The following is a 22,313-nucleotide window of genomic DNA, read 5'->3' on the forward strand; positions in this document are numbered from 1 at the left end:
TACAGAATCCACTGCTTTTATCATGGCATGATTTGAACAAAGAAAATAATGTACATTGAAAGTCATTCATTCAAGTAAAGAAATTGCCAGAAACCAACACGTCTTGATGAAGGTGTGTGTGTGTATGTGTGTGTGTGGAGCGGGATGTATGGCTGAAAAGAAATAATGGATGGGGATGGTCACATTGGAAGCTGACATTTGAAAAGCCTTTTGATTGCACAATTGATAAGAAAAATGATGCAAGTCCTTTATGGGCTGAATGTGGATCTCAATCTCATGTATTTTTGACGAGTTGAGACTCTGGTATTGGTTTCTTTTGAAATGACATCAATAATTTCATTTGAATGGGATTCTTTGTTTGCCTCTGGTTATGAGAAGAGCCAAGCCAACAAGCAGGTTTGATAAAACCAGCACCAAAAAAGCTGGAATTTTAAGAAGAGGTAGAATGAGAAACATGTTGGCCTTTTTTTTTTCTTGCAATCTGTGTACAAAATCCTGAGCACAGAATCTCTGGTTACTCACAACCGCAGGGCTACAAAAGTAGCTACTATCATCCGTCACACTTTAAGATTAACGTGTTGTTGGCAGTCAAATTGTGACAACAAATATCAATCGGAAATGTTGTTTCTTTCCTTTAATATCAAAGAATTTTTTATGTTTTTTTTTTTTTTTTTTGAAGAGAGCTTGAGGGTCTACTTGACTCTTTTCTGTTGTCGACTTCTATAAATATCATGTGCCGGAGGTTCTAATAGCTCAGAATTATCTTCATCACTATCGTCTCCCATTTCAGCTGCTGTCGCTGCCAGTATTGATGCCTGAGCCTTTCGTTTTCGAACACCCATGGCTATTTCGATTGAAATCAATGTTCCTGGATCCACTTTGGCATCTGTTCCATTCTGGATTATAACTGGTTCTGGAAAGCAAACAAAATATACACATCAATCAAAAATTTCATTATCTGAAAAAATTTGCTTTTACTATGTGTGTACATTATATATATATATATATATATATATATATAATGTATGTCTTTTTTTATTAGTGATAATTAAATTCAGTTTTGATATATCTCCCGTTGGGAGGTAGGAAGAGTAGTCTCCCTTTAAAATAAAAAGTCGCCTCATATTTTTGGATGGATATCAACACACACACACACACACACATATATATGCCAGTTATAAGAGTAACTAAAGACATTTTCAGATGCTGCTGCTTATACAAAATTAACAGAATTTACTTGTATAAACAGCATTGCTTGAAAACGTCTCTAGTTACTTGTAACTGGCTAATGGAAACATGCTCATGAATGTGTCTAAAATGACAACAGCAGCTGGTATAGGGGTGGAGAGAAGGATAGACTATCCTTTGTTTTATGTTTCATAGAAAAGATTCTATAAATGTTTATAAAAAACAAAAAGTATATTTTGCTCTACTCGGTATTGGGCACTCTTGTATGAACTCCATTAAAATTCATTAGTTGTTTAACTTATGAAAAATATTAACCTGGAATAATTATATATATATATATATATATATATATATATATATATATATACAGTGCTGGCAAAAAGAAAGTCCGCACTTGTAATTTTTTCAAAAACTGCAAATTTAAGCTAAATTTTATGTTACTGCTTAAACAATCTATACCTTATTTGATTCGCCTTTTATTCCTCTATAATTTTACCTGTTCAGATTTGACTTTCAATTGAAATATTCTAGTCTTCATATCAATTTTTAAAAAAAACTTCAAATTGAGGAGGCAAAAAGAAAGTCCATAACAACAAAATCGCTTAAAACTAGCTTAAATTATCGCCACTAAATCAGATTAAAATATCCACCAACAGGCAACAAAGCATCTCAAATCGTAATTGTTGTTGTTCCAGGTTATACAACGTTACATTTATCCATATGCCGCGACTTTCTCTTAGTGATCATCAGGAGCTCATTAATCTTCACCTTTCTGGTTTATCCCATTGAGAAATCGTCCGCAGATTGAAATGTGATGAGAAAACGGTACGAAAGACTGTGCAAAAACACTAAAACACCAGCAGTGTTCGTGATGCCTCTATCTGGTCGATCTAGAGTTACTTCTAACGGAAAACAAGATCCGCAACCTAAGAAACAGATTTGAAATGGCTCCCCAAATCCAATAACAGTGGAATCTTGTTAAAAATTGCTCTCTTCCTACTGTCAAGAACAGATTAAAGGCATTTAATTTGCGAGGATTTTTTTTTTTTTTTTACAAAGGCATTGTCACTTATCAAGGCCCAGGGGCCACTCGAGGATAAGGGTTAAAGAGTGTACGGTAGTCAATTGGACAATATAGTCATTGTCAGTAATGGAAATTCAGTGAATTTGTTAACTTAAGGGGAACAGCTTATCAAGAACTTGTTTACATTGGACTTGAAGACAATCATATTGTAGTCAGCTGGAAAGCAGGGAAACGGAAGACAGTTCCACAGGCGTGCAGTTCTAAGAAAGAAGCTTTGTTCATGGAATCTACATTTAGGTTTAGGCACAGATAAAGAGTGGGGAAAATTATTGATAGTGTTTTCAGCTAGACGAGTGTTTCTTGTGAAAGTTTGGCGAGGGGGGGAACCATAGATTGAAGCTCAGTCGAGTACTTGCCATGAAAATAACGATAAAACAAAGACAAACTCGCTAATCCTTCTGTGAGATAGAGGTTGCAGGAAAGAAAAAATGACATCTCCTATGAGGCTACGAAGTCTATTTTGAACTCTATCAAAGCAAGATAAGTCCTTTCTAGCAGCTCCTGCCCAGATGTGGCAACAGTACTCCATCCTTGGACGTACCTGGCTCTTATATAGATAGAGAATGGTATCAGCAGTGAGATATCTACTGGGTCGATAGAATGATCTCATTATTTTTCCAGCGGCTTTGGCAACAGATTTGATGTACGTGTTTCATTTCAGATCAGGAGTAAAGGTCAAGCCCAGAAGCTTGTCAAAACATGAGGCCTCCCAAAGACGAGAGCCATTCATTTCAATTGATGCCATATGGGGATCAGAACGTTGATGATGTAAAGATAGAAGCTTGATTTTAGATTCATTAAAAGTAACCAACCATTCCTTTCCCCATTGTACCACGTGCTCAAGATCTGAGGAGAGAGAATCGGAGAGAACTTGGTCATTTAATCTCAGATGTGCTACCATAGATGGTAGTGTCATCAGCATAGATGTCTACAAATGATGTAAGGATGTGATTTGGAAGATCATTAATGTAAATCAGGAAGAGAGTTGGGCCCAAGATGGAATCCTGAGGGACTCCAGTATTAATACTGTGAGCTTCTGATTTCTGCCCATCAACCACTACTCTTATGAACCTATCAGAGAGAAATGATTTAATAATTGAGAAGACATTTCAAGTTATACCATAGCTGGAGATCTTGTGAAGTAAACCTTTATGCCATACTCTATCAAAGGTTTTTGATATGTCAAGAGCAATTGCCCTAGAAAGGTTGCCTCTGTCGAGAGATTCGCTAATCCTATGAGATATAACTGTAAGCACATCTGCTGTAGATCTAGCAGAACGGAAACCATATTGTGTGTCACTAAGAAGGTTATTTTTGCTGAGATGGTTGATTACTTCTCTATTTAACACAGATTCCAGCAACTTACTCATGACACACAGGAAACTTATTGGCCTGTACTGAGAGGGAGATGACTGATCACCTGAATTCTTAAATACAGGGAAAACTGATGAGATTTTCCAGGGTGATGGGAAGCAATTCTCCTTAAGACAACAGTTAAACAGTTTTGTAAGTATGGGCGCTAGTTCTGGTTCAAGTTTTTTGGAGTACTATAATTGGAATACCGTCAGGGCCTGTTGCTTTACTGGAATCAAGGTTGGCAACATCACGTACAGATATTTGTATATCACATAGCGTGTTTTCTGATACAGGAGGAAATATTGGGAGTTGGTAGCCTTGGTCGCAAAGTGTAGAATTAGCTGCAAAGTTCTTGGCAAAAAGTTTGGCTTTGTCTGATGCTGATGAGATTATCTCGGGTCCATTTATGAAAGTTGGGATAGAGCACACGTTTCTGTTCAGGATCCTGTTTACTATTTGCCAAAACTGGTGGGAACCAAGCCGCTGATCAGCTACTTTGGACTTGATGGACTGAGCATACAACTCTCTTGTGTTCTTTATTACTTTTTTACTTACTGGTAGTTCTGAAAACAGCTTTAGTCTCAGTACATTTATTATATTTGAAGCAATGGAAGAAGTGATTTCTGTGCACAATGGCAGCAGCACATTCTGGAGAAAACCATGGCTGGCTGTTAGGTTTTCGCTAGAACTTTTTCGAGGGTATGAAATGAATAATACCTACAATTAATCATTCTGTCAGGTCTGATACTATAGAGGACACATCCTTTTTAAACATGGAACGCAAAGATAGATATGATATAAATGTATGAAAACTATCCCAGCCAGCCATAGAGTATCGATATACTGTATGATGGAGAGGTACGTTTGAAGACTTTTTATATTTCATTTTTATCTTAATTGATACAACAGAGTGGTTGGAAGATCTAAATGGAGACAGAATGGAAACTGAGCATAGTTCAGGGCAAGTTGTGAGAAAAAGGTCTAGGAGACTTGCATGCTGGCCGTCAGAGTTGGACACACGGGTGGGTTCGTGAACAATCTGAGTGAGATCATAAGCAATGGAGAAATCATGACAGAACCTCTCCTCATCATCGGTCTTATTTGAGTTGGTTAACCATTCCACATGGTGAATATTGAAGTCTCCACAAACGTGAATGTTAGCTGAAGGATAAGTAAATAGGACATGGTCATTTTCTCAGATATGCTTTTAAAGATAGTAACTCCGCTGTTGTGGGGGCGATAGAGAGTAAATATAAATGCAGTAGTGTGAGCAAGTGCAATCCGAAAGCACATATAGGGTAAGTTAGGATCTTCTCTGGAGATGTCCCTACCACATGGAAAGCCGTCTTTAATATAGGCACATATTCCATGCCCATGGCGATCTTGAGGGTCAGATCTTTAATTACAAACTCATCAAGGGGAATAGACTTTCCAATGCCAGTTTCACTTAGGAATAATAGGTCTGGTTTAGTCTCCTGTAATTGTGTTTCAACCTCTGGAAGGTTAGAACGTAGACCCCTGATGTTGGAGAAGGAGACATGGTAGTGGGGGTCTACGTTGGAAGTTGATCTGGGTTTAATCGTGTATTTTTTCTTGAAACTTTTCATGATGGAGTTTTGGGATTTGTGGACTAGGTCGTCAGACTTGCTTAGAGCAGAACAGAGAGGGAAAGTAAGAGAGAAAAAGAAATGAAGACTTGTTTTTTTTTGTAGAACATGAAAAGGTAAAGCCGTAACAATTACCCACTAATATGGCATCGAGAGGCCCCACCAGAAGCTACTGCATGGTCCAGAATCCATTCACCAAATGGGAATACAGCAGCCCCAGTACTTTGCACCTGCTGGTAGGACAGCCTCCTTAGTAGTTAATTCAAGGTTCGGGTCCCTGACTATCAGGCGGATAACGTCTGCCCAGATAAAACATTTAACACCCTGACTAGTGACATGGCTACAAGGATAGACATAGAAACAGACAATTTCCAACATCTCTGGTGGCTGTTTGCGCAAAATACTGCCAACCTAGAACTTTTTTTTTGTGGGTGGTTTTAGGTGTGGCAGTAGGGAACAGTTGGGAAGAGTCTTGGGTGGGATGGTTAATGACATTTTTTTTTTGTTTCTTTTTATTTTTATACCAGTGCAATCCTTGTCAGTCGGCAATGCATCTAAGACAATGATACGGCCAGAACAAGAAGAGAAGATAAAAGAAAAAATCCATGGCATGCAACGTTAAGGTCGACGATGTTCACAGTGGGGTGGCATCACACATACACATTATATATGTGTGTGTGTGTGTGTGTATATATATGTATGTGTATGTATGTATGTATATTCTATATATGTGTGTGTGTGTATATGTATATATATAAAAACAAAGTTAACTTGAAAAAAGTAGTTGTTTTTTTTTTTACACAGTGGTCACCACTTATCAAGGCCCGGAAGCCACTCAGGGATAAGGGTTATTGCAAGTACATTACGTTAGTGTGGAGATTTCATGAAGTGTTTACTTAAGGGGGCGGTTCATTAGGAATTTGTTAACGTTGGACTTGAAGACATCCAGGTTGTAGTCAGGTGGGAAGCAGGCAGACGGAACAGAGTTCCACAGGTGTGCAGTTCTAAGAAAGAAGCTTTGTTCATGGAATCCACGTTTTGATTTAGGCACAGATAAAGAGTGGGGGAAATTTTTCACAGTGGATTCAGCTAGATGGGTGTTTTTCGTGAAAGATTGGCGAGGGGGGACCAGAGGTTGGAGTTTAGATGAGCACCTGCCATGGAAATAACGATAAAACAAGGATAGGCTCGCAACGTCTCTTCTGTGGGAGAGAGGTTGCAGGGTAGAGAAAAGGGCATCCCCCACTAAGCCACGAAGTCTATTTTGTACTCTGTCAAGGCAGGATAGGCTGTTTTTAGCAGCTCCTTCCCAGATATGGCAGCAGTATTCCATCCTTGGATGTACTTGGCTTTTATATAGATAGAGAATTGCATCAGTAGTGAGATATCTTCTGGAGCGGTAGAAGGATCCCACCATCTTTCCAGCGACCTTGGCAACAGATTTGATGTACGTGTTCCATTTCAGATCAGGAGTAAAGGTCAAACCCAGAAGCTGGTCAAAACACGGGGCCTCTCCCAGACGAGAGCCATCCATCACAATTGATGCCAGATGGGGATTAGAGCGTTGATGATGTAAGGATAGGAGTTTGGTTTTAGATGCATTAAAGGTAACCAGCCACGTCTTCCCCCATTGAACCACGCGCTCGAGATCAGAGGAGAGAGAATCAGAGAGAACTTTGTCATTTACATCCTTTGATGTGTTGCCGTAGATGGTCGTGTCATCAGCATAGATGTCAACGAATGATTTAAGTATGTGTTTAGGGAGGTCATTGATGTAGATCAGGAAGAGAGTTGGGCCCAGGATTGACCCCTAAGGGACTCCAGCATTAATACTGCAGGCCTCTTTTTTTCTTAAAGGAAGGGTTAACCTGTCTAGATAGACAAAGCTCTACCCGATTAAGAGATTTCCTCCACCATTTCCTTTATTGTAAACATGATAATGTAATAAAGTTCTTCATATATATATATATATATATATATATATATATTTGAGGTTTAAGTAAGAGATGCCAAAAGGACAAAATAAAAATTGGTAAAAACTCACCTTCGGGTAAAGTAACATTGGTAATATGTTTGATGAATTGATCAATGACAACAAATGGACCCTGCAAGAAGCAAACAAAATTACATCAACAAACATAAAAACAATCAACATTTTTCAATACAAAATAAATCTTTTTATGAACACTTGCTAACAATCAATTTCAATACTCATCGTCTAGATATAACTAATACGTTCATTGGACACAATATCCCTTACACCTTCACTAATTGTTTGATAAGACATTTCATTATTATCTTTTATTATATGAAGGAGAAACGTTTGTGTGTGTGTGTTTGTGTGTCTGCTAAAAACTTTTGTCATCTGCATCCGACCGGGTTGAAACCAGTACCATCTGAAAGAGCAATGCCTTAGATGCATAATATGTGAAAATTAGAAAAATAAGATTAATTCTGTAACGGTCAATTGGACCACTTTTTGGAGGAAGAGTCCCTTTTTCACATTGTTCTTTTCGCAAGTTACGCACACATATTAAACTAAAACTATGTTTAAAACACTTATTTTGCAATGTCATGACATCATAAGCACTTGTGGCCATGTAGGTAAAAGCGTTTGCCCATAAGTTTTTACCTTCTTACCCTTTTTTGCGTTTCACGTTCGAGCCCAGCTCATTTTTTTTTCCGGTTGTACAGACACTCCCTGCTGTTTTAATTGTAAAAAACGTTGTTTTAATTTATTTTTTTGTGGTGGTAATGTTTTTTTCCAGCACACAGGCAACGCCAGGCACCCATCTGCTAGTCAGATATAAAAGTTGAAGTCATTTTTATTTCTGAACTAATATCAGTGTGCCTGTCTTAATATATATAAAAAAAAGTTTCTTGAAATTTTTAAGATGAGGGTTATTCAAGCTACTGTTCTTTTCCTCAGATATTATTCTTACACATTTCAGCCACTTTAACCTTCAGCCTTCTTCAGGTGTGTTTTGTCAACCTCAGAAATCTACACAGAATTCCACAACCAAACACTTTACAGCAGTAGATTGTTCTTGTTCCCTGTGCCAGGTTAGAAATCTTAAATAATTTTTATTTTATTCTTAATACTGTCTGTAGTTTGCATCAAACCTTCAACCTCCAAAAGACAGTCACTTAGAACTGATATAACTCAACACCTTTATCCATTGTGCCATGTTGCTATGTGAATATTTCATTTAATGGGATTCATGAATGTGACATAAATTTGAATTCCTTAATAATATTCCTTGTTGCCAGTGATGTGGGCCGTAAAGATCCAGAAACGAAAACACAACCTGGAAACAGAATATATTGAAAAAGGAAGTAAAATACAGCGTAATCAAGCAAGTTACACATCATTTCAACTGCAAAGTATGATTCATGCATAATCCCGAGAGGCATTTCATGACAGTGAAACCAACAATTTGAAAACTATAACAGGGTTATTACATTTCAGAGTCAATGGTCTTTATTGAATGAATTATACTTGAAAAATAAAACACAAAGCATCAGTTTAATCGTTGTATTAATCAAGTAAATAAAGCAAACGTTTGAACAATATAATTATTTGACATTTTGCAATGTTCATGATGAGGATTGATTATTTGGCTTCATCGCACTATTATTCTTATCTACATTCACATTTCAACCAATGTAAAGCAGGGTTTGTACAGATTTTCAATGTCCGTTTTGAAGGAATTTTCAAGGCTTTTCAATTTCAAGGACTTCTCAAGACAAAATTCCAGTTTTCAAAACAAAATTTGACATATAAACAATGATATAATAAACCAAAAAAACTTAATTGACAACAGGAAAAGTAATTTTCATTTTTCTTTTTATTTCATGAAGTAGTTTTAAAAGTCACACAGTTATTTACATGAAGTTCTCCAATGCGCAACAAAACTGGTCAACTATTCATTTTTTGTTTAGTGCCAGCCATGTGCAATTTCAAGGCACTTTCACACATTTTGTTCAAAACCAATGTCTTTACATATACAACAATATGCCTATCGACAATCATATTTACGTTCAATGACCTACTTATATTTGATCAACCAAGCGTGATTAAATGTTATTTTTCCCATGGTAGATTAGTCTACACTATGTTCGTTTTATTTTGAAATTTTGAATTTCCAGTATTGTGGATACAAGTGTTACATCACTTTAGCACAAAACTACCTGATGTTATATAGAAAACATCAGGTAGTTTCGTGATAAAGGGATGTAACTGTTGTATCTACAATAATACAATGCAATTTCAGAACAATGTATTACAATATTTTAAATATTTAAAAAATATTTTAATGGTATTTTTATTAATACTTCAAAAAATAATTTAATAGTATTTATTTCGATTTTATTTTTAATATTTTGACAAATTTTTACTGAATATAAACAATAAGATTTTCAAAGCCTTTTCAGGACATTTCCAAGATATTTTCCATATTTTCAAGGAATTTTCAAAGTAAAGGACTTTTCAAGGAAAAAGTAAAAATTCAAAGATTTTTCAAGCCTGTGCGAACCCTGTAAGCCCACAACTTTCTTCAGATGGATCTTCTCATGCTTGGGAACCTAATAATTGAACTTGAGAACCTATATGAGACCTTGAACTGAACCCTTTATTTAATCAACAAGGGTAGATTGTTCTCATTCTATCAACTGTGAATGGGTAGAAGTGTTGATTTTATGTTATTCTTAATTATTATCATCTGTAGTAACTTCCATAAAACTATCATTTAGAACTGATTATTAACCAACACATTTAACCATTAAGCCATGGGTTCATGTGTACAATTTTAATATGAATTTTGAAAGCGTTAAACATAATCTTGTCTAAATGTGTAATACAATCGTTTTTGTTGTCAAACAACAAACAACAAACCCACGGTGCAAAATGGTAACCATTGTACCACTCCATTCCTTTCCACAGAAATAACACAACGCAAATAGCCAAAATGTTAGATGCCATTTCTAAGCCATTGCCTCTTAAATAGATATAGAGAATGTACTTACTCGGAAGCAGTTTGGTGGTGGCAGAAGTGTGAGAAGGTGAGAGGCAGCAGGCGGGGGTGGGAAAACTCCTCCTGGCATTGGATGAGATCCAGACGCTAGATAAACAAAAACAAAACAAAAAATGTCAAGTTATCAAGAAGGTTTCAAGTTAATTTGTCTCACATGTCAACACCTTTAGTTAACACGTAAAAGGTTTATATATCTATCTATCTATGTGAATGTGTGTGTGTGTGTGTAGTCATAATTTTATAAATATTGTTTTTATTCTTCTGTTAATTTTTTGTTTGAAATAGTAAAATGGACATTAAATACTGGAAATTTATGCATAAAATTATATCTTATATTAATTTATGTGATTAAGTAAAATAGCTAAATATATATATATATATATATATATATATATATATATATATATATATATATATATATAGCTATTTTATTTAATCACATAAATTAATATAAGATATAATTTTATGCATAAATTCTCAGTATTTATTCAACAGTCCTCAATACATAAGTAGAGCTAGGTAGTAAGTTATGAAAATATTTGTGGCAATTAAGCTACACAGAATATTCCGCGTTTCATCCTTGTGAGAATTTATCAGGCTTATAAGGCATAAGCTTGACAAATTCTCATGAGGATGAAATGCAGAATATTCTGTGTAGCTTAATTACCATACATATTTTCATAACTTACTATATATATATATATATATATATATATATATATATATATAAGGAGAAGGAAAGTATTTCTTCGAAACTTTGCAGATTAAGGACTATCCACTTATTTAGTGTTTCTTTTTTAAAATTAAATGTTTTCAACTCTTTTTCAAAGTGTTTTTTTAACATGTTTTATTAACTATTTGTTCTTATATATATATATATATATATATATATATATATATTAGAACCAAGAAGAATTAGAAAACTTCTTTAAAAAGAAATCTTATCGGGATAAAACAAACATTTGTCTTATACAACCTCAATCACTTTTCCTCTCTCTCTACATTTATGCTGTTTCCCCTCTACTTTAGATAATCTATTATTTTGTTCTTAATGTACTTATCGCTAGATATCATATTTCTAATAGTACCTCCTCTCCTCTGCTGATAAGAAGCATTAGGCTTTGAAATACCTAGGTATAAAGAGCATATGTAGCCTGCATCCCGAATGATATAATCTTCGTATTGAATGAATGATAAAATTTTTAAGCACTAATATATATATATATATATATATATACTAGCAAAAGTACCCGTCATTGACTGGGTTCAAAAACAGCCTACAGAAAATGGACTCTGATTTATGAAAGTATGATAGGTTATGAAAAGGAATGGTTGTAAAGAGATAGCTTCGAATTTAGGGGTATCAAAACCAAGGCAAAATATGATGAAAGTAAAAATAGATAAACCCCATAATTTATTATACCATACCTGTTCACACTGAAACACTTATCACAATATTCTGTGGATCTATATTAAAAAACCTTGTTAAACTTTGTGACATATTTCCATTCTATGGAGGTCAGGCATGAACGAACATCCCATAATTTTATCATACCATATTTTTTCAAACTGAAACATAATTATCAAAGTATACTTACGCAGATAGATATGAAAAGTCTTTATTAAAGTTTGTGCCTATTTCTATTCTATGGAGGCCAGGCGCGAACACAGACCCCACAATTTTATTATATCATCCCTATTTTAGTTAAAACATACTTATCAAAGTATTCTTATGTACATCTATATCAAAAACACTTGTAAACGTTTTTTAATTTTTAAATTTTTTATTTCCATACTTTGTGGACCAGGCGCGAACGCAGACCCCACAATTTTAATGAATCACCATTCTGCCAGATCAAACATACCCATTCCTGTGTCTCGATACATCTTCTATCATTATATGTAATCAGTTTTTTAAAATAGTCAACCATATAGGAGCCTATTCGTGACCAGACATACACACACAGACATTCAGCTTTATATTATATATATATATATATATATAAACAAAGAATTAATAAAACATGTTTAAAATACTTTAAGAAGAGTTAAAAACATTTAATTTTCACAAATTAATTGTAATATATATATAAAGAGAGAGAGAGAATATGATATACATGGTATTTGTAAGTAAAAATTTCAAATATAATTTTTATGGTCCTGTATATTTTGAAATGATGTAAATTTATAAGTTGTATGGAGATAAATATATTTTATTATATAATTCAACTTTGCTTAAATCTTCAAAGATATTTTGTCAAGTTTTGCAGAGTGACCTTAGCTCAGATCACTTTTTCATAGCATAAGTAACTTAAATCATTGAACAACGAAACAATAGAAACACCTGCTACTGTAAGGATATTTAAGGACCTTTTTTAATAAGTCTATATAAAATAATGTACTAAATCCTGAGCATAGAACTTGAAATTTAATATTAAAATCAAAAAAGTGATTAAACTAATACAAGATCTCGATTATAAAAATAAACTGAATTCATTAGGTTTAACTACTTTACTACAGAGAAAATAAGATTTAAATGATAACTTCAAAATAGATAAAATTTCTAAACATGTACAACAGAAAAAAATCCTAAATTCTATTTTTTTTTTTTCATAATAACAAACAAGGAACATTTGCCACTGATACTATGAATTAGGAACCATGCCTAGGGGGACACTTTAAATAGGGAGCAAGATGTCTGTTCAAATAACATTTAAACCTCTGGATGTTAGCACAATTGAGGAAACAGGAAAACAAGGAGGGAATTCTAACAGTTTGAAGGCAGAAAATTTCAAAGTAAAAGGCTCTTTAACATCGGAGCACCTCTACAATTAAGATGTGTGATTTTACTGCTTGTCGGGTTAGTCTGGAGTATTTACATCAAGAGTACACAATTGGTACTAGTTCATCGGAACACATTCTATTAAAGTACTTGTAAAAAAGCACATGGATGCAACACTGTGACGATGGGACAGGGGTTGGAGCTTGGTTGACAGTGCGGGACCCATTAGAGTGGAGACTTTTTTGGGCCCTGCCTAATAGAAAAGGACTAGTGGTTGATGCACCAGCCTATATGAAAGCAACAATATTCCATGCATGAGTGAATGGTGGCTTTTTAGAGATAAAGGATATCATCAGGTATGAGGGAAAAGATAGGTAGGTTATTTGGACCATCTGTAACTAAACAAGTTTCATTAAATAAATGCTTGAAGAATAAGAATTCACATGAGAAACATTGTATGATTATAAACAGTTTTTCCTTTTAGGTTTAGTTAATTTACATGGTAAAAGTCTTGGTTTGTTAATTTACATGGTAAAGATCTTGATTTGTTAACTTACGTGGTAAAAGTCTTGGTTTGTAAGGCAACATTTGTTCTAAATCTGGTTTGGGATATTCTGGACGTTTTCGATTATCATCTTCATCATTCCAACTGCGTGGTGCACATTCCCCAACGGACGGTAATTGTACTGCATTCTGAGGTACATAACTCTGATGAAAATAACAAAAATTTTTTAAATTAAAAAAAAAGAAAAGAAAACAAAAGAAAACATACAATTTATTTTCTACATCACATAAAAAAAAAAAAAGATCTAAAACTTTTGCCTTGTTTTAGATAAACCATTTGAAGAAAGTGTGTGTATACGCATGTGCAGAATCTTGGGACACAAGAGTACATGTATTATTTAGGAGTTGTAACATTGAAAAGGGGGAAAAACACATTGGGGTCTCAGTCGCAAGAGACAAAGAATAGGAAAGGACTTCAACTCTTTTTTTTTTTTTACTACATTTATTTCCTCACTGTTATGACTGTGACATCACCCACACCTTTAACGTGATCTCGAATGTTATTTCCGTCTCTAACATGATCTCCTTTTTAAGTCTTTATTTGTCCTTACCGGTGACATTATTTTGCATGCATTTGAATGTCAGAGTTATGTTACAGAGTTAAATATTACTTAATGTAAATCAGGTGGATTAGGATTGGGTTGGACACTTTCCTCGCAGATTCAGCAGGTTCCGTCCGAGATTGGGTTTGGAATTTTTTGCTTTATTTCCATCCTACCAATCATTTTATGGCATACAATGCATTTAAAAAAAAATTATCATTTGATAAGTTCTAGAAAGTCATTTGTTTCTTTTCTAGAAACTGAAAGGATTTTTTTCAGGTAGTCTGTTATTTAACAGCATGATGATATTTGCTATGTGATTTCTTGCAGAAATCCATATATTTTTCACAATCTATTAGAATATATTCAACTTGTATAAGTGTGTGTGTATGGTGCAATCATGTTGACACACCGATTCTCACCAGATCACGGAAGTTAAGCAACATTGAGCCTGGCCAGTATCAGATGGGTGATCATTTGGGAAGGCTAGGTGCTGTGTGTACCTTCTGAGAAGGTTGGGGATGGGGCACCCCGACCTCGAAAAAAGAACTCCTAGCTACAAAAGCATCTAGAAAGTTGTGGATGACTTATGCCTCTTCAGGAGCTTAAGGCTATGAATGGATAAGTATGTGTACGTGGGATATGACTGGTCATTTTTGACTTTGCTTAATACTATGTCTTGTCTTCAGTCTGGTAGTGATTCCATGTTTTCAGTTCCAATTTTTAGTTTATGCCTTGGAAATCAGAGAGTAAAATTGAAAATATCCAAAAATGTGTGCGCATGATACTGAATGACAGTGAGTGAGGGAGAGACATGTTTAGACATAGGCAGATGTCTAAAAATGAGTGCACCAATTATGAAATTTGATGGCATAGCCGTTTGATCTAAGATATTGTGACTTTCTCTAATACTAACAGATCTTTATGTGTGTGATTATGCGTTTTTTTTTTTTAATAAAATGTCATGTTCTTTTAGCATCTGTATGGAGAAAATGAAGTTTATGTAAAACTCCCAGCATGCAATGCAAGATAGATACAGTTCCTGAAAAATGGGGGAAAAAAAAGACAACTAATATAACATTCTACCAATTTCAACATTAAGTAATTAATAAAAATAATATGTATACACATTTTTAACAATCATTTATACTCTTCAAAAGGGTTTTACTAAAAATGTATGAACAAAATTATGCCAGATCAATGTACACCTGACTGCTCCTGCTGTTTGTCACACAGAAACAATGTGTAAAGTTGCTTGAATCCGCAGGAGCCGAATCAGACATTTAGTTGTACATAATGGGGTTTACTAAAAATGTACAACTAAATAATGTATGATTATTTGCTCCTGCTGCTGATTTGCTATTAAAGTAATTTCGACATGAACAAACTGCTGAGTTTATCAGGATAAAATATTGTAAAAATCTGCCATGTTATTATTAAAATAAACAATAAAATGAATTTACTCACAAGTTTTAGTCGAGAGGTTATATTCTTGGCAAATATATTTTTGGATTCATATAAAAGTATTTACAAAAAATAAATTATTTTTTTAGAATATTCTCTCTTAAGGCAGATAGTAAATAGATACATAAATATTTATTTACATAATGACTTTCTTAAAAACTGAAACAATTATTTTTTTCCAATTCTCTGTGTCACTTGTTTTTGTTTTCTTCATCAAAAATCTTTGTAAACAAAAAAATAAACAAATTTATTTTTTTAGATTAGTCGTGTCTTGATTTTACTAATTACGCATAACTACAAATTAAACACAATTTTATGTACATCGAATTAAATACTAAAAGACTGAGAAAATTATTCGGCACACTGTATTGAAAAAAAAAAAATTCTCAGTCATTAATCAAAGCAACTTTGACAGTTCCAAATTTAATTTAAAAAAAACAAGTCGATAATAATGGTAAGTATTTCTTCTACTTTTTAAAAAAATTTTCTAGTGTTACCTTCTTATTGTGTTACAAAGTTCAAATTTTAAAGAAAAAGATCACTTGTAAAATTTAATTTACAAAAAAAACCTCTCGGCTGAAAGTTGTGACTGTGACTAAATTCGTTTTGTTTTTTATTTCAATAACTAGCGGCAGTACCCGACATTGCCCGGTTGTTTGTATGTGTGTGTGTAAGGGGGCGGGGTAAAGTAAAGAATAAGCAAAGTAATAAACCTGGTTAAATATTTAAAAAAAAAAACGATGTTAAACTTTGTTCAAAAATCGGCAAAACCAAAAAAAAAAAAAAAAAAAACAGTGAACAAACGTAAAACTTCTTTAATAAAGAAATCGGAAAAACAAAAAGCAAAAATCAAGGAAATAAATGATGAATGTGTTCGGAGAAACCAAAACAAAAAACAGGGAAAAGTGAAAAAAAAAAAGAAAAAAAAAAAGGCATAAATAACCCTCTCTATTCCAGTTTTTTTTAATCAACTACAAAACGAAATAACGCAAAAAAAAAAAGGCATAAATAACCTTTCGAATCGGTTAAGTCCATGGTGTGTTTCACCCAGTAGAAAGCATAGAATGAAAAGGAACGTTAAGATTTCATTCAAGTTTTTTTAAGCAACTACGAAGTAAAGAAAACCCAAATCGGTGTTTCTTCGTAACTGTCCCTTGTGAACGATCCTGCAACGGTGTAAGTGGTGGTGGGGTAAGAAGGAATGTATTAGAGAGAAAAGTTTTACTACTTTCATTGATTTTAACCGATTTTGGCAGTGAACTCTCACCAGAAAAAAAAAAAGAAATCTACGATTATCGAGGAAGTGGAGAGGTAATAGGCCTATAACACACCTCAGATATTGTGCTGCAGTTTGTGCATATTACATTTGCATGAAATGTCTTGATTTTTAATCCTATTAAGGTCAAAATGAGAGGGGAAAAATTGAGTTCATTTTATATATATAGGGATAAAGAAATAAACTTGTTTATTATTTTTCTTTTAGAAAGATTAAAAAAAATTTTTTAAAGTGGCACACTGGGTTAAAAAAAAGAAATTTCAGTTTTTAAAAATTTGCCAAAAATAATCGTGACTGTAACTAAATTCGTTTTATTGTTTGTTTTATAACATTTTTTGCACTATTAGACTCAATAGATCACCTGTGTAAGAGGGAATATTTTTATAAAAATCAGACGTTTTCTTTAGTAAATATCTTTTTAAGGATGGACTTAAAAAAAATATTTGCCAAAAAAAATAACCTCTCGAAACTTCTGAGTAAATTCGTTTTATTGTTTATTACAAGATTGTTTTACAATATTTTACACTGACGGACCCAATCGATTGCCTATGTCAAAGTTGTTTGAATCAGTAGCAATGGCAATTAGTCGTACATTGATTGCACATAATTTTTAGTTGTAATATATTTAGTAAAAAAACTCTTTAAAAGAATCATACATAGAGAAATGTTTATAATTAAAAAATAAAAAATGTTATAATAAACTGTAAATTTTATTAAGCGTTTGTCTCTTAAAAACAGTCTTGTTCTAAGCTTTGTTGTTTGTCATTTTTTATGCTTCTGAGAAGGAAATTACAGTGGTGCTAAATTATCACATAATACGTTACTATACATATATGGAGTAAATAAAATATGGTTAACATTTTAATTGTATCCATTTTCATCTTCTATGATTTTACCAGCTATTAGTCAGCGAGGAAAGGTAGAATCTTGACATCATCATCTTGGCCTCAAGGAGGTGAATAACATATATACCCTCCTCACAGTCAAAGAGATAGATAACGTAATAAGGCACAAATAAGTAAAGATTTATTAAAAAGGATAATGAAAAATACTTACTCTGTAACCTAAAGCTTTCAATTCCATTTGAGAACAAGGATAAAGGTCCATGTACTTGTATCGGTCGATTAACAATGCAGTTTCTTTACCTTCAAATTCCTGAAGCTGAAGAAAAAAAAAAGGATTTGAAACAAAAAAATTCTCAATAGAATTGCACTTCAAAGAAGAAATCAATATTTACAAAAATAAAGCAGACTTCTAAAAAATTTTCAAGACTACTGAAAGTTTAATTTTTTTTATTTTAATTAAAAATTAAAAAAATTAAACATTTTTATATCATTAATGAATGGAATAATTTTTTTCAAATGTTTAAAAAAATAAATAAAAAAGCTTCAAAAGAAAAAATATTCTTCATTAGAATATAACTTTAAATAAAATAAACATTAAAAATAATTCTGAACAAACAAATCTGTGCTATGAATCACTGAGGATTTAGAAAAATTCAACACCTATCAATTCATGTCGAGAATTCACCATTTATTAAAAAATAAATAAATAAAAAGATCTGTATAATGTATTTTCCTATGATGAAACGAAAATATCATATTCCTAAAATCTAGTAAATTGATCAAGTAGTTTTATTTTTATAAAGAAAATCATTTTATTTCTTGAGATACTTTTTAAAATGGCTGAGCAAGACAGTCACTTCTCAGGTACTGATAAAATTTAATTTTTTTATTAAGAAATAAAACTACTTAATCAATTTATGTGATTTTTGGAATCTGATAGTTTCGTTTTGTCACAGATACATGTGACATTCCTATTTTGAATGATGCCAGATTACCTGTTGATCAGATGTCACCACTGCAGTATAGACTTGTGTCACATGAATCCGATATATTTTTAGAACCATAGCCTGGTAACAGACTACTGTCCAATCAAATTAACTCTTTCGTTTTGTGCGTGGGCAAGCACAGGCTTGGAAGGGCCATGTATGAATAGTGATTGTTAAAATTAAATCAGTTTGAGACTATCTTCCAAGCAGTTAACAAGTCTTTTTCTTCCCAGCAGACCACTTGTTTAAAAAAAAAAAAAAAAAAAAAAAAAAAAAAAAGGCAAACTGAAACATAATGCTACTCTATGGAAATCAGATTAAAACAATGACTTTGCCAAAAGCCTCATCAAGATCAGAAATTATCTTTGCAGAAAAGAACAAAGATCGAGTGCATATTTGTCACTATTCATGTGTCTTCCCATGAGAGCAAAATACAAAGCCCATTACTTGAAAGTCGTGCATTCGATATATTAAAAGATGCAAGGCCATTACTAGAGTCATGGATTCAACATATCCCAAGAAGAGACAGGGCCATTATTTGAGAATTGTAAATTTGAAACATTTCAGGAAGGCATATGGCCATTATTTGAGAGTCGTGGATTTGACAAACTCAAGAATGGCACAAGGTCATAATTCATGAATTGTGGACCATTCTGTTCACTGAGGAAGTAAAGAAAAAGAAAAGAAAAAAAGAAAGAGAAAGAAGAAAAGAAAGAGAAAGAAGAGTAACCAATGGTACTATGCCATTATGTATTTTCAAATCGATCCTCTGAGGACATTATTCACATGGACCTACCGTTGGAAAGACAAATGGTGGTCAAGATTTCTTTATTCTTTGTTTAATTTCGGTGCTTTCATCAATTGTTTGGAAGGACTTGTTGGAGGATTATTTTCTTTTGAAATCTTCAGCTTAAACTTCAAGTGACTTTAAAATTGGCACCCATCAGCGCACGTGGTGACTTGGATTTTCACAGCCATAAGAACTTTTCATCTCTATGTTTTTGTCCAGCAATCAAGAACTTTAAATGACTTTCACTGATCGTTTTTACTGTTTTTTTTTCATCTTTTTCCTTTCTTTGTTGATTTTACAAAAATAATAAAAAGCTTATCTCAACATTGTTTCCAGTCATCTCAAGCAGTGCCGATTCAGAAGAGGTGTGGTTGGAGATTGCGCAACTCTTGCCTCACAATTACACGCATAGCTGCCCCTACAGGGGTATCCTTTGTCTTTCAAGACTAAACAGAGCCATCGACTAAAACAGAACAAAAAAATATATGAAATATATTTTCTTCAGATTTGCATTCTCCTTCCATTTGCCTCTGATGCGTGCATTGTGTTAACCTGCCAACTAATCAGCGATTAATACTTCCAGTTGCTACTCAAAGAATATAGGAACATTAGCCTCTACACAGTTCGGTATCACTTGAAAAATTTCCCCCATAAGTTTTCATTTGATGAGAGAGAGCTGGGTGGCACATCTTTACTAATGGACTTCCCTACTCACATTTGTGCAGATTTCTGAGTGAAGCTCTAAGAACACATCATACAGATTTCTTTTTCTTTTTTTTTTTTTTGTTAAATAGGGGAATTCTGGCAAGATGCAATCTATCACATTTAACCATAAAACTAATGACTTCAAAATTGAATTAATTGAATTTGATATGATAATTTGAAATTCAATAAGTACAACATTATTAATAAATTGACTAATAAATTACCTGATTAGTAGCAGTGGCTCTTCTTTTTTCTACCTTGAGAATACTGGCTAAATCACCGACTTCAGATTCAAATGATAAAAAGCGACTCCAAATTTCACTGTGAATAAAAAATAATCATAAAAAAAATTTTTTTTTAAACAAATGTATAATCTAATGAAATGGTTTGCATTAATGACTGGCATTTTTTCACAATCACACCAACAGACAAAAACATTATTATTTAACAGTTGTATCTACCAGGCATTAGTAGGGCGTTACTACGCTCCACAGATGGGTTTTTAATGTGGGAAAAATTCAGCTTCCCAAAAAAAGCCACTCTGGATTGGGATAAAAATAATAATTACTTCAGTTTAGAAGGATCTCTCCTTTACTGACCAAGGACAGAAAAACTAAAGTATAGGAACAAAAAATAATACACTTCGCTCCTGTAATTAAATAAAAGTTATTCTTATTTACTTGCCTCCTCAGGAGGACATATCTAGAAACAAAGTTATTTTTTGATATGAAGGAAAATTCAGTGTAGTCCTTATCAATTTGCCACCTGAGTCAAGTTAGACAAAAGATCAGTTTTTAATGTGAAGAAAATCCAGCTTCTTTCAAAAGGGGCAGTCAGGATTGGAACAAATATAAAAATTGCTTCAGTTTAAAAGTATTTATCCTTCACTGACCAAGAACAGATACTTTATTTTGCTCCAAACCAAAAAGCCAAACAAGCAGGGAGTTCTTTTATTTTATTTTTGCTGATTTTTGTCTTTTCTCTTAATTTCTTGTAAAAAAAATAGTTTTAGAAAGATAATTCAATGAAGAAAGACATGTTATTTTAAAATAATACATATTTCAATAAAATTAATCAGATATCTTTGAATGTCATAAATATATTCGAGTTCATTTTTCTTTTTAACCATGCCATTTTGTTTTAGCCATTTATATTTTTTTTAAGAATTAAAACATTACATTTAATTATTACAGTATCGGGTTTTCGCTTGTTTGTAAGTAAAGATTTATACGAATATAGGGAAGGGGTGGGGAACTGATTACTTGCTGTTTATCTGGTGTATGAGTGAAGGGGAAGAGAGCATTTAAGGAACCTTTTTTTTATATATATATATACAAGGAAGTCACCACTTATCAAGGCCCAGAGGCCACTTGGGGATAAGGGTTATTGCATGTACAGTAATCGATGGGATAATATCGTAGTAATTGTTAGTAATGGAGATCTGATATAGTGTCTTACTTAAGAGGGTGGTTCATCAGAAACTTGTTTATGTTGGACTTGAAGACATCCAAGTTGTAGTCAGGTGGGAAACAGGCAAACGGAAGAGAGTTCCACAGGCGTGCAATTTTAAGAAAGAAGCTTTGTTCATGGAATCTGTTTTGATTTAGGCACAGATAAAGAGTGGGGAAAAATCACTGACAGTGGTTTCAGCTAGACGGGTGTTTATCGTGAAAGATTGGCGAAGGGGAACCAGAGATTGAAGCTTAGACGAGTACTTCCCATGGAAATAATGATAAAACAACGACAGGCTCGCAATGTCCCTTCTGTGGGAGAGAGGTTGCAGGGAAGAGAAAAGGGTATCCCCCACTAGGCTATGATATCTATTTTGTACTCTGTCAAGGCGGGATAGGCTGCTTTTAGCAGTTCCTGCCCAGATATCGCAGCAGTACTCCATCCTTGGATGTACTTGACTTTTATATAAATAGAGAATTGCATCAACAGTGAGATATCACCATTTTTCCAGCGACCTTGGCAACAGATTTGATGTACGTGTTCCATTTCAGATCAGGAATAAAAGCCAATCCCAGAAGCTTGTCAAAACATGGCGCCTTTGCAAGACGAGAGCTATCCATTTTAATTGATGACGTAAAG

General features: G+C 33.5%; 1 protein-coding gene across 1 annotated transcript in view; it reads right to left on the reverse strand.

Moving 5' to 3' along the window:
- LOC145277008 (cleavage stimulation factor subunit 3-like) overlaps positions 1-22,313 on the reverse strand; it is a 220,897-nt gene continuing 198,584 nt past the window's right edge. The window contains exons 16-21 of the mRNA XM_080128604.1: positions 20,447-20,543; positions 17,953-18,057; positions 13,608-13,758; positions 10,261-10,355; positions 7,280-7,340; positions 1-913 (exon numbers count right to left, since the gene is read on the reverse strand). Coding sequence (XP_079984730.1) covers positions 693-913; positions 7,280-7,340; positions 10,261-10,355; positions 13,608-13,758; positions 17,953-18,057; positions 20,447-20,543 — 730 coding nt within the window. The 3' untranslated portion in view covers positions 1-692. The remainder of the gene's footprint in view (positions 914-7,279; positions 7,341-10,260; positions 10,356-13,607; positions 13,759-17,952; positions 18,058-20,446; positions 20,544-22,313) is intronic.

The sequence above is a fragment of the Euprymna scolopes genome, chromosome 5 (genome assembly GCF_053919585.1).
Source record: "Euprymna scolopes isolate OS-2025 chromosome 5, ASM5391958v1, whole genome shotgun sequence".
Classification (NCBI taxonomy): domain Eukaryota; kingdom Metazoa; phylum Mollusca; class Cephalopoda; order Sepiida; family Sepiolidae; genus Euprymna; species Euprymna scolopes.